This window comes from Hippoglossus stenolepis, chromosome 4 (assembly GCF_022539355.2).
Source record: "Hippoglossus stenolepis isolate QCI-W04-F060 chromosome 4, HSTE1.2, whole genome shotgun sequence".
Lineage (NCBI taxonomy): Eukaryota > Metazoa > Chordata > Actinopteri > Pleuronectiformes > Pleuronectidae > Hippoglossus > Hippoglossus stenolepis.
Window position 1 is genome coordinate 1,101,587 of NC_061486.1, and position 13,978 is coordinate 1,115,564.

Consider the following 13,978-nt stretch of genomic DNA (forward strand, 5'->3'; position numbering starts at 1 on the left):
GGAAAGATTCCAGGTGTTGAACACGTGATTGTTTGAAGAAACGAGAAACGTTCATTATTTTCACATTTTATTTATGAAAAAATATATTTCTTGATTCTGACATTAGGCACATTAATAACATAGACATATATACAATTCTCTTTCATAAATACACAATTATTTACAAAGGGCAAAATTAAATAGGTTAACTATGTCCTGGACGATATGTACACATTGCATTGTTTTCTTAAATTAACAAAGATAGTACAAAGACACGACTACACAGGAACAACACTTATTTTTGGTATCAAATGGATTCGGTATAAAAGACGGAATGGAAACTCTCTGGATTCCTTCACGTTTGTAATAAACTGTCAATACAGAGGAACTCAGAGAAGTGACGACTCAAACTAACCTCTCCAGTTTTCTCTGTTCGTTTGTTTTTCTGCTTTCTTTGAAAAATAAACCTCTCAAGACCACGACTGGATAAAAAACCGGCCCAGCCACAGAAAGACAAACTGAGTAGTAAAGTGAATCCAGCTCAGCTGAACTCTTCAGGTTTGACTCTTGAGTGTTAGAATAGATGATCTGAGGTGAAGAGGGAGAAAACAGCTGATTGTGCTGATTCACCTGAAACCTCGTTCAGACTCGGATCAGAATCTGGGACTCTGATTGGGATTAGGTCTCGAAGTATAAACTGGATTAAACAGATGGTTCCAGTGGATCTGAATATGGTTCTGAGCTTTTCAAGACAGATTGAATATGAGATCCAGTAAAAACTCTCTCTGGTTTCCAGAAGCAACAAATTCTATTTGTTGTTTAAATACGTTTTCATATGAAGAGGCACTTCAGAGTTTGTGTGATTGTTCTTCTTCTTCACATAAGATGCTTCGTCTCCAAGCATCTTGAAAACAAGAAATCAAAAAACGATGATAGAAATTCCTCCGTTCGTCTTTCAGATCGAATAAAAGAGGGAAAGTTCAGGTTGTTTGACCTGAAACTAAACGTTCGATTGTCCGTCAGGTCCTCGACGATTTGATTGACATCTTATTGTGAAACTGTACAGGAGATGGTTGCCACGGTGATTAGGAAGCATTGGTAAGGCACCGGTTTTTTTGATTGGTGGAAAAATCCAACTCTTCACATCTCATTCATATTTGATCCAAGGAAAATTGTAGAGCAAGAAAAATTATATTAAGATTTAATGTATAAAAAAAGATAAATAGTGCAAATGATGCTGGACATTCAGTCTTTTCCTCTTTTCTCTCCTCCTCCGCTGCTCCTTCCTTCTTTTCCACAACCTAGTCGTCCAAAAACTGTCGGTATCAAAGTGGAAACGATTCTTTAAAAAGTTTTGTCTTGTTGTTTCTTTCCACAGGGGTAATAAATATTAAATAAAATAGTGAGACCCTCTGGGTGGACTGTCCTGGACGACAATGCTTCAGCATGAAAGTCTGCGTGCCGGCGGTCTGAGGTCAAACCTGAGGACGACACAGAGGAACAGCGGTTAGTGATCAGTGTGAATCACCAGTCAAGGTTGGACATTTACAAGAATCTGACAAAGGACGAATTGAATAAAGAAATGTTTGTTTCAAGGAGTAGTTTGGGATTTGGCAGCTTTGAATTCAAAATTAAACACACGACAATAAAAAAAATGAAATGACTCCTGATCATAGATATTAAGTTTATATGTCAGTCGTTATGTTGCTATTTGTCAGCTGTTGTTGAGCATATCAACTAATAAACTAATAAAACCGGGTGTTGGGTCAATAAAGGATAAAGCTGTTATAAATCAGAGGATCAGACCTTTGTGATTCTGATACTGAACAAAGTGTGTGTGCACAGCTAACAGCACGGACTGGCTGCTTCTGACCAGCTCATTGGTCGAGAAGAGGTGGGTGTGTCCTCACCTCAGTAGCAAACACACACTGCTCCATCTGCTCCGGGATGATGAACACTGGGTGATACACGCTGTCCTTTGCGAAGGTGAGGGGGGGCACGATGATGGACGAGTCGCACTTCTTACTGTGAGAGAGAGAGGAGGTTGGTACAGGAACAGTTTGTAACGGTGCGTGAACACGACGATCAGATAACGACAAACATGCTGCGACTCGAAGAGACGGAAAAGCACGAGGGACAAAAACACAAACACAGAAAGACATCAACATATTGACAGGTTCTTACAGGTCGAACTTGTTCTTGCCGAGACGCTGCTCCTCGTTCGCCAGGTTATAGTCCGCCATCTTGTTTTTAAACATGGCCATGCTGTCGCTGCCCTTCTCCACCAGCGCTGCGTCCTTATTGGATACTTTGAGTTGTCCTCCGGGGATGAGGAAGGCCTCCTTCTCTCGCAGGCTGCCCAGCACCGCTCCGGGTAAGCTCCCGTTATTATGTCCACCCCCACCGATCACTGCGTTGCGGTTGTTTACTGCCTCCAGGTCGTTCTTCACCGATCTGGAAAGGGCTGCGAGCTTCCTGCCGCGACGCAGCTGTCGCAGAATGTGGACGGCAGCGCACAGCAGCAGAGCCAGCGTCACCAGGCCGAAGGCGACCGCGGCAACGAGCGCAGGAGAGGAATCACTGTTCACGGGTGGTTTCGTGGGGGTTGTGGTCTTCACAGAGTACTCACACCGGGCGCCCATGAAGCCCGGCGGACACTGACACACGGGGCCCGTGAAGTGGGTGTAACACGTGCCACCGTTGTCGCAGGGGAAATGGTCGCAGGGGCTGGAGCGCGTGGAGCAGTCCTTACTCGTGAAGCCGAGCGTGCACGTGCAGGTGAAGTCATTGATGCCATCGACGCAGGTGCCGGCGTTGCGGCAGGGGTTGTTGGCGCAGTCGTCGATGTTGGTTTCACAGCGAGATCCCGTGAAGCCCGGACGACAGCGACACATGGCGCGCTGCCCGAGGTCCAGACACTGAGCACCTGCACAGAGACGGAAGGGTCACGTTAATATTGTTATCGCACAGAAAATATAGGTTTTATGGTTTAAGCTTAATTAGTCGAGTTCAAGATGGAGACACATCAACTGGACGTTTGAATGTGAGTTAAGAAACAGGATGGAGGGAAACTGCTGCTGCATGAATATGTTCATGAGAAAAGGCTCAAATCCAAAAACCCCTCCAGAGTAACTTCTGGATTTTACTAGTGCAGGGACGGCTGCTGCTTCTGGTGCACAAACAAGAAGTAATTCAATCCTCAACATTTTGAACTCCTCTGGAGATAAGAGGCAGACAGAGTTCATCTGGAGGGAGACGAGGGAACACAGGGAACCTGGTTATTACAACGTTTCCTCACAACAGATGCTGCTCATCAGGAGAGAAACGTGCGAGTGATTAGAAACCAGGAAGTCACGTGACCTGAGCAGCAGCGTTTATTAACTGTAGGAAACACAACAGTGACTCAACTGCAGCATAAACACTGTAAAAAAAAGCTCCATATTTGTTTGTTCTGAGCAGCCGTGAAACAGCGATGAGTTTTCTCAGGAATTACTGCAGATTCCAGATAAGCAGGCGACGGTTTCTCAACCGTAATGAGAACCTGAGGGAGGACTGTCGGCTGAACTAGGGCCCTCAGGGACGCCACACGTCAAGATTCAGTGATATCGTTTTATTTTGCAATGAAAGATGTGAAACTGGAGCCTTGTGATCCTGATTATCTGTTTGCTCTTGTTTTAAAGAGTTTGATTGAACGTCTGAAAACGACAAACTAAACAAACCCTGAAAATCTACCTGCGTTAACTCGTCTCCTCTCTGAAACAACATTTCAACTCAGTGGCATCAAAACACAACTAACTCGAACCCTTTTAATCCATTTTACTACAAATAATTTCTAGTTTCCTTTTGGACATTGTTCAAACCATCCGTCACCTCCCTCCTGGCAGCGCTCACTTCATTTCTCACCGCTATGAAAACTTGCAGAGACATGAACGAGCAGCGAGTTCATTTAGAATCAGAAATGAAAGCACAGGCGTCCAGAAGACAGGATCTGATGGGAAATGTTCAGCACCGATGCAAACACGGTGTAATTTAAAGCAAATGGGTTCAATGTGCACAGTGACGTGCAACTGGCTCGGTTATCTTGTAAAACTCAGAGAGCGGTTCTGCATTTCCTCAGAGAAATGAGCCGTGCACCAGCGCTGACTCCGCGAGGCAGAGAGCCGCGGTCAGAGCTGCATTCCTGCTGAGACTCGGCAGAACGACACCAGGTAGAAACAGAGAGTGAGGGCGCCGAGGCAAAACTGGTCTGTTGACAACCACGACCGAAATATTTGTCTTATCAGCGGGGAGGCGATGAGACATGTTCAGAGGCACAACACAGGAATCACACACACACACACACACACACACACACACACACACACACACACACACACACACACACACACACACACACACCTGATCAAATTAATGAGACAGATGAAGCAACTGATCAAGTATCTGTTCTCACAGTTTGCAGGATGGAACCTGATTATTTACATTCAGCCTCAGATTCGTCCGTCAACATTTGGCATCGCAGAAACGTTCCAGAGAACTTCCACAGATGGTCACACTTCATGCTCGAACAATAAAAGCCTCCTTCCATTTGTGTAGACACGAGATGTCTCCGGGACAACGCTACGACCCGCAGCTCCAGACTAACACAACCACACTTTCACTTAACACCAGTTCACTGAGGCCAAAGATATGAATGAGCCAATAAAGATAAATATTCTGAATCACACTTTCTCTCTAATGTTTAGAGACACAAGCCCGACAAACTGATTTGACTTAAAATAACTTGCAGCTTCTAAAAAGGGAATAAAGCAGAGTGATCCCATGAGCTGCTGTCAGACATGAGGACTCTGCAGTTCCTCTGGTTCTCTCTGGAGGATCATGTGTGGACACCTCCTGTAGAACAACCTGCTGCTGTGAAACACAAACTCTGGAGCTCATGTCTGAAAACAGCTGATGTGTCTCCATTCAGCTCCATGTCTCCATTTGTTCTTGGTTTTCATATTTCATTTCAAACTCTGGAGATAATGATGGTTTGGCCGTGTGTAAAATCAATGAAGTGAATAAACTGTTGGTTCGTACCATTGGCGCAGGGGTTGCTGCTGCATCTGTCGTTTCTCTTCTCGCAGTTGGAGCCCGTGAAGCCGGCTGGGCAGTGGCAGCTGTAGCCACCGTCGACGTTCTCCTCGCAGGTCCCTCCGTTAAAGCACGGCTCATCTGCGCACTTCATGGCGCTGACCTCACAGTTCTTCCCGTAGAAGCCCTGAGGGCACGCGCACGAATAATCGTTCACCAGATCCTGAGGTAAAGATGGGAGGAGAAGACAATGGCGTCAGGCTCTCTGATCAAACTTTAGGATGATTCATCAGAATGTTATTAATCTCAGGGAGAACGTGCGTGACGGGGAAACCGCTCCGTCAGATCTGCTGCGCTGACTTACTTTGCAGCTGCCGCCGTTCTTGCAGGGATTGCTGTCGCACTCGTTGGTCTCGATCTCGCAGTTTTTGCCGGTGAACCCGGGGCGGCAGGTGCAGGTGTAGCTGCCCTGACCCGTGTTGGTGCACGAGGCGTCGTTCTGACACGGCCTGTGGTTGGTGCAGTAGTTCAGGTCTGTAGAGAGGAAGAGCAACAGGTTGGTTAATGAACTCCAAGACTCTGTGACTCATTTAATCTGCTTTGTGCTGAATGAAATAGATGATCGGAGGTTTGGACGCCTCCTGCTCAGAGGTCACTGATTTAAGTGTTCACGTGTTTAAGTGTTCTTGAGTAAACCTGCCGAGGAAAACAACGTACAGAGAAAAGAGAACAGGACCAAGGACAGAGCCCTGGGGCACCCCATGGGACATCTGGGGCGAACGAAGGAACAAGGTGTTTGACAAGTATTTGATATTTCGCCGATTTTGTGACATCGCTTTGATTGTTTTCTGTTTTAGTTTCTTATTTGCTTGTATGCCGATGATGATCAACTTTACAATAACAAAAAACCTGTTGAAACAACAAGGTCACACAATCTAGAAATCTGTATTTAGTGTTAACAACATAACATTGACACAAGTTATCAGTCTGGAAACCTGTAGAGTGTTTAATGTCCTTTCAGCTGCGTCACAAAACACCATCATAACTACTGAAGTTTATCTAGTTTCACCTGGGAAAGTCCCACAATGAACTTCGTGTTGCTCTTGCACAGAAACTCAGGATTGTCAGGAATCATCTTCTGAGAGCCGAGAGTCGGCTGTAGAATAATCGTACTAACGAGGTTTGTTTGTCGAGGTTTTCTTAAGTAAAGAACAAGGAGTAAACGTTTTAACGTTGATCATTTAAATCTGCAGATTTCTTGGAATAAAAATGTCTGACAAAGAACAAGTTCATCAACATTATCATGCGACAGTCGCCTGAGTGATGGAGAATGTATCTGCAGCAGGATTCAACAGGATCAACGCGGAGGTTATAAAATCCTAAAGTAGACAAACATCAGTGTGAATGGACGACAGCAGGTGGTTTGTGGGCGAAGGTGTGAAAGAGCCACGAGTCGCAGTGTGTCGACCTGCCACTAGGGGGCGTGTTTGAGGCAGAACCCACCTTGGTCACAGTACAGCCCCCCCCAGCCTTCCTTGCAGTTGCACTGCCACGGCTGCTGGCAGGTCCCGTGGAGGCAGCCCGGGTGTCGGGCGCACTCGTCGCAGCGCTCGCCCTGCCAGCCCTGCCGGCACACGCACTCCCCGGGAGACTCGCAGAAACCGTTCTTACTGCAGCCCGCCGCACAGATGGCTGATGGGAGGAGAGGGAGGGAGGAGAAAGAGAGGGAAAGGGAGAAAGGGGGAGGAAGAAGGAGAGAATATTACTATGAGTGTATGTGTCTCATGTTCGAATCACAAAACAACTCTCCTCCCTCACAGGGGCCTCACACACACACACACACACACACACACACACACACACACACACACACACACACACACACACACCTCCCTACAAGTGCTTGTTAAGTACTGAACGAAGCAGCTGGCCTACACAACAAAAGCAACACATGCCGTCTCCTTTCACGCAAGGCAGCGCACATTAAGCTCCAGCGCGTGTCCCTGTTAAAGCGGGCGGGCCGGGGGCCGACTCTGGCCGAACCAGGGGCCCATTGTTGAGCTCAAAACAAAGGAGCAGACCTCAGAGCCATCACACACACACACACACACACACACACACACACACACACACACACACACACACACACACACACACACACACACACACATGGAAATGACAGAAGCTCTAAGATCTTTTTTGTCCTCCACAGGCTCCAGGGTCGACCACAGCGTTGACAACTGCTTGACTTAACAATTTCAAGGCCGCTGGACAAAAAGATGAAGCGCCAAGGGCCCTATTCAGCCCCCACCCCCACCCCGGTCTGAAGAAACGTTGGGATGAAAACAGAGGGAGAGTCGAGCGGCTTCTCCTGTAACTGTAACTGATTTTTTAAATAAGCTTCACTAATGTTTGGAGGGAAACGTTTGGCTGCACAAACACCAGAGAAATGAAAACATCGGGAAACATTTTTGACTTTGAGACCCGACAGGAAACTTTTATGAAGATGAAAGCAGCAGATAAAACGAGTCCGTTGAACTTTAATATAATCTTACAACATGATTTAAAGGAGCATTCCGCAGTTTCCTGACCCTGAGACGGTTAAATGACTGTGTGAGGTCACGGGACCGAAGCTGCTTGGGATCAAACTGATTGAAGGAAACAAACTCCGGTGTGATCACAGGGAGCAGCTAATACTTACGGACAGTGCAGTACTCGCCGCTCCAGCCCTCCAGGCAGCGCCGGCTCCCCCCGTCGTCGCAGGTGTAGTGGCCGAAGGTGTCGTTTCGGGGCCGGCAGTACGCGGAGCAGGCCTCGCCGTGGTAGTGCTCGTTGCACACGACGTGGTACGAGTAGCGCAGCTCGCTCTGGTCTCCAAAGTGAACGTCCTGGGACCATTCCTCTCCGACGCCGAGACGCCGTCTGGTCGCCATCCGGCTGATGAGGTTGTTCTGGTTCTCTGGATAAACGAGGGAGGATTTTAATATTTTTATTTGTACACAGAACTTTGTTTGTTTGTTGAGGTTAATCACGACTTTTTGTGTCTTTGACCTAAAATAAATGTGTGAATTTAATGTAGGAAAGAATATTTTAACCACAACTGAAATATAAAGACACACACGGTCACATTTAAATCTGCTCTTCACACCTGGATAAAGTTTCCTGAACTTAAACATGAACGTGGAGGAAACGGCGCCGCCTGGCGGTGAAGCAGTGACACTGCAGCAGCAGCAGAGGTTTTTACCTGTGGAGTCGAGCCCTGAAGATTCTGCGTTCCAGGCTTCAATGATCAGAGAGAAAGTTCCCTGCGGGGAAGAGAGAGCGGGTTTAGAATCACGCGCACATTAAACACACGATGAGACATCTCGTGAATTAAACCTCGTGTTGATGTGACTCGTTTTCTCACCGGCCACTTGAACAGAAAGGGAACCCTGATGGGCGCGCTCTCGGAGATGGAGTTGGAGTCGGCGTCGAGGATGTCCGTGAGCGCGGTGCCGTACGTGCACGGCGGCTCCGGGTTGATGACGTCCTGCGAGTGCTTCAGGCACACGCGGAAAAAGATGTGGCAGCTCCGGGGCTGAGAGAGACAGAGGCCGCGGGAGCTGGTGAAGGATTCGATCTTCAGCTCGAAGACCCCGGAGGAGAGAGCCTGGTGGAGGGGGGGCAGAGAGATTAAACACTGAATCTGATGGAACAGAAAAATGTGCACAAACTGGAGGACATGCACGAAACACGCACAACACACAACCCGTGCATTTCTGCAAAAGGCGCAAACCCCTTGTGTTCTTCACATTTCTGCAGACTTCAGATTATGCGTGGTGGTCCGCTACTCGTTTTAACACCTGAAGGTCCAATCTCATCTAATACGGTCCCGCAGAAAGGAGGAGAACACCAGAGGGAGCTCGGACCCGCTGCGCGTAAAGACGCACAAACCCGCGAGCGTCTCCGGAGAGGAACGAGAGCAGCGCGGCTCTGAGGGGAAGATTGAAAATGTTCCAACTCACCACCTGAGCTGATGCCAACAGCGCGAGACTCCACAGGAACACACGCGCCATGGTGAGTGCGCGCCGCAGCTTCGATCCGACCAGTGCGTAAAATCCAAAAGGGCTCCAGTGGAGGCGCAGAGCGTCCGGCGAAGAAAGGAAAAGTCAAAGCAACTAACGCCCCGTGGATGAATAAAAAACAGGCTAAAGGTCAGAGCAGCAGTTTGTGTGTCTCTGTGTGTTTCTGTGCGTTTCTGCGTGTGTGTCTCTGTGTGTGTCTGCGTGTGTCAGCGGTCTGAAGAGAAAGTTGAAATCCGCTGGAGGCTGAACTCTGGACTGAAGCTGCTGCTGCTCGAGCTCCTCTTTATACCGAGGAGGGGGGGAGGGGAGAGGGGGGGCACGGCGCTGTAAAAATGTTCACCTGAAGAAGAAGAAGCCGCCACCCCCATGCTGATGCACGCGCCTCACTCTGACCGAACCAGGTTCATTCAAACCGAAACTTTACATTAAAAAAAATCCAACGACTGAAACTTCTCGTCAGGAGCACGCGCCTCTGAGACCAACACGCACGGTTCAGTTCCATGTAAAGTCCGGAGTTCATTTTTTTTACAGTGTAGGGGGGGGGGGGGCACAGCGGGGCAATAGAACAAACTGTCAGGAGACAAATGCTCCTTCTATGACCAGAGCGCGTTCACACGTTCATGCAATAAATGTCAACACATACACCCCCACACACACATGCACACACTCTCTCACACACACATGCACACACACACACAACCGATATTTAAAAACAGAAATTAAAGCTTATTGATGAGATGAAGTAAAAACTAAAGTCGCTGCAGATGAAGGGCGAGAATCTGTCAAATCAGAAATAAGTGAGATGTCAACACGAAGAAACATAGAAATTAAATAGAAATAATATCCACCTGGATACAGAACCTTGAGAATGTGCAGTAGAAACTCTGATTGAATTATAATAAAATATTAACACAATCGAACAATTATAATTTAGATTTAATTATAATTTAGATTTAATTATAATTTAAAGTATAAATTGGTTTGTTTTACATGTGACAGGAATTTATTTAAATAATCTACACTTTCCTTTAACTTGAGATTTTCTCTGTCGGGTCGCGTGCTGTCCTGGGGGCACGCCTAACTACGTACTGTAACACACACACACACACACACACACACACACACACACACAAAGGCAGGAACAATAAATGCTCTTCAAGTAGAGAGAGAGATTTCGATCTGGAAAAGTCAGATAAACTTTAGTGTGTGTGTGTGTGTGTGTGTGTGTGGGGGTACCAGCTGTATGATAATACCCCCCCACCACACACACACACACACACCTCCAGGTTCTGACGTCACTTCAAGTAAAATAAATTAAATCAGATTCTGAAAGAGACTTTTCTCTGTGACGTCACAAGAGGATTCGAACCTTCATCATGTTTAAAGTGTTTGTTAATGACGTCATGACTCTGATAATCACATGACAATATCTGATTAATTAAAACAAAATGGACACACACACACACACACACACACACACACACACACACACACACACACATATACACACACACAAACACACACACACACATATACACACACACACACACACACACACACACACACACACACACACACACACACACACACACACACAGACACACACACACACACACAGACACACACACAGACACACACACACACACACACACACACACACACACACACACACACACACACACACACACATACACACACACACACACACAGAGACACACACACACACACACACACACAGACACACACACACACACACATACACACACACACACACACACACAGAGACACACACACACACAGAGACACACAGACACACACACACACACAGAGACACACACACACACAGAGACACACAGACACACACATATACACACACACGCACACACGTATACACACACACAGACACACACACATATAAACACACAGACACACACACACACACACACACACACACACACACACACACACACACACACACACACACACACACACACACACACACACACACAGACACACACACACACACACACACACACACACACACACACACACACACACACACACACACACACACACACACACACACACACACATACACACACACACACAGAGACACACACACACACAGAGACACACAGACACACACACACACACAGAGACACACACACACACAGAGACACACAGACACACACACATATACACACACGCACACACGTATACACACACACACACACACACATATAAACACACAGACACACACACACACACACACACACACACACACACAGACACACACAGACACACAGACACACACACACACACACACACACACACACACACACACAGACACACACACACACACAGACACACACACACACACAGACACACATGATGAGTTGATGTTTATTTTGTATTTCCAGTTTTTTGTGTCACGTGCTCTTGGACAGCCAATCACCTTCCTCCATGTCTCTACAGGTGAGAGTGGGCGGGGCCAGAGCAGTTATCGACAGGTGGATGGACATTATTAATGTTCGTCACAGTTTGTGCTGTTATTTCTCTCCCCCCACACACACACACTCCATGAAGACGCATATGTCTCACGCGCTCTCTGCGCATGCGCGCGCAGGTGTCACTCTAACGCCTCTGTCTTCTCGCGCACATTCACGAGCTCGTTCACACCTCAGCAGACTTTCCCACGCGCCCCGGGTAGGCGGCACGCGCCGTGTGTTCTCTCACCTCAACAAAAGCTCGTGCCACCTCCTCCGACCGTTTGGGCGCGTGTGAGGACAAAAGGTGTGGGGGGGTAGAATTCATCCAAACTTGTATGCGCGCGTTGACATGCGCGTGACAGAACCGATGTGACTGGTGTGTTGTGTTGATAAGAATCTTCGTGCACGGGGCACGCGCACCTGCCCAAGTAGCGCGTGGCGTGTGGGGGAAGAGATCGATGGGCAGATGGCTCAGATCGAACACGCGCATATTGTCCACTGATGGTGACGAGGCGTCCTGTGTGCACGCGACCCGGGAGCTCTCAAGGGAGCGGACCATGCGCGTGTTGAGCAGGTACACAGACACACGCGCACACACACAGACACAGACACAGACACACACACACGTACAGAAAGACACAACAAACACAGAGACAGACACACACACAGACACACGTCTGGATACAAACACTGGAACAATGACGCTTGTTAGTGTGTGTGTGTGTGTGTGTGTGTGTGCAGATGAAGCGTGCCGTGGGTGTGGCTTGTATGGGGGGCTATGGAGGCACGCGCTGTCCTCATTATAGTGACAATAGAGGGCGAGGTGGGTCGCGAGCGTCAAACATATAAATAAATAAATAAATAACACGCCCCCCCATACAACTGCATCAGTTGCATCATCACAGTTAATAAAACTTTATTAACTGAAGGAAACAGACAGATGTTACACACATGTTTGTGTGTGCTGTGTGTGTCTGTCTCTCTGTGTGTGTCTCTCTGTATGTCTGTCTCTGTGTGTGTGTTGTCTCTTCTGTTGTGTGTCTGTTTCTGTGTGTGTCTGTCTCTGTGTGTGTGTCTGTCTGTGTGTGTGTGTGTCTGTCTCTCTGTGTGTGTGTCTCTCTGTATGTGTCTGTGTGTGTGTGTGTGTGTCTCTCTCTGTATGTCTCTCTGTCTGTGTGTGTGTCTGTCTCTGTGTGTGTGTGTGTGTGTGTGTGTCTGTCTCTGTGTGTGTGTGTGTGTATGTGTCTCTCAGTGTGTGTGTGTGTGTCTGTCTGTGTGTGTGTGTGTGCATGTCTCTGTGTGTGTTGTTAGTGTTTGTTCACTTTGGGTCCTGCAGTTTGTTCACTGTTAGAACCTCTGACAGACAAATGGTTGAAGCTCCACAGAGCTGCAGAGTTCCCAGGTTCACACCTCCAGAGCTGTGTGTGTGTGTGTGTGTGTGTCTCTGTGAATGTGTGTGTGTGTCTCTGTGAATGTGTGTGTGTGTGTGTCTCTGTGAATGTGTGTGTGCGCAGATGAATGAGGACTCTTTCACAGCTTGTTTGGTTCAGACCCTCAGACTCTTCAGCTTGAACCTAAATGATGGTGGATCCAGATCCTGATGGTGTCAGCTGATCCAGGACTATGATCACAACATGTCTCCTCACATCTTCTACCTTCATCTCCATCAGACATTCTGTAGAAACACTTTAAACATGAAGTTACAAACTGGTTCTTCTCATGTAGTGAATCCTGTTGTTGTGTTGTTGTGTTGTTGTGTTGATGTGTTCAGTTCCATCAGCATCTGTTGGACTTGTGTCCTGGGAGAGGATCCTCACATGGGACTGAGCTTATTCACTGATCATGAAGTTTGACTCTAGTTGAGTGAAGAACAGAGGAAGTTGCTCCTTGTGAACATCTGTGAGACAAAGTGAACGTGATTGATCGATAGATATCAGGTGTGAAAGGTTCCTCAGACCAACATCTAGTCCAGAAGAGGAAAGAACCGTTAACAGCAGCTTGACTCTGGATTTACAGATTATCACGTTTGTAATTATGGTTCATAAAACACGCGCGCACGCACACACACACACACACACATCCCCGCAGGGTTTTTTGGCACGTGTTCGTCTGTCCGTTGAGAGAGAGTGTGTGTGTGTGTGTGTGTGTGTGTGTGTGTGTGTGGGGGGGGGTCCTCTTTTCACCTGAGTCACATTTTGCTGGTCGGTATTAGCCCCGCCCCCTTCTCTCACCACTTCACAACATGTCGTCTGATTTGAATCACTTTTTAAATCTTCTCCTCACAGATGAATCCTTCTCTTCAGGCTCTGGTTCGATTTATCTGCTCTAGAGAAGATCCCATTTCACTGAGGAGGTTTGTCTTTGACTCTAATCTGT

General features: G+C 47.4%; 1 protein-coding gene across 2 annotated transcripts; it reads right to left on the minus strand.

The window, feature by feature from the left end:
• Positions 1 to 54: 54 nt before the first annotated feature.
• dlc (deltaC) lies at positions 55 to 9,357 on the minus strand. Of its 2 annotated transcripts, XM_035155539.2 has the most exons (10): positions 9,054 to 9,357; positions 8,456 to 8,698; positions 8,294 to 8,354; positions 7,751 to 8,008; positions 6,553 to 6,741; positions 5,414 to 5,583; positions 5,056 to 5,272; positions 2,164 to 2,905; positions 1,890 to 2,004; positions 55 to 1,460 (listed from the first exon to the last, which is right to left on the minus strand). In XM_035155539.2, exons 1-10 carry the CDS (start codon positions 9,102 to 9,104, stop codon positions 1,455 to 1,457), a joined length of 2,052 nt encoding a protein of 683 aa, XP_035011430.1. In that variant the 5' UTR covers positions 9,105 to 9,357; the 3' UTR covers positions 55 to 1,454. The 2 variants fall into 2 exon arrangements, with proteins under 2 accessions (XP_035011430.1, XP_035011429.1); XM_035155538.2 differs by lacking the exon at positions 55 to 1,460 and having other exon boundaries at positions 1,498 to 2,004.
• Between the last annotated feature and the right edge of the window lie 4,621 nt (positions 9,358 to 13,978).

Bases quoted from the DNA above. Each gene is read 5' to 3' on its own strand.
- dlc (XM_035155538.2), bottom strand. From the start codon at position 9,104: ATGGCGCGTGTGTTCCTGTGGAGTCTCGCGCTGTTGGCATCAGCTCAG. The intron at 5,273-5,413 runs GTAAGTCAGCGC...TCTTTACCTCAG, and splicing joins AGAACGGCGGCAGCTGCAAA to GATCTGGTGAACGATTATTC. The intron at 2,906-5,055 runs GTACGAACCAAC...GTCTCTGTGCAG, and splicing joins CAGCAACCCCTGCGCCAATG to GTGCTCAGTGTCTGGACCTC.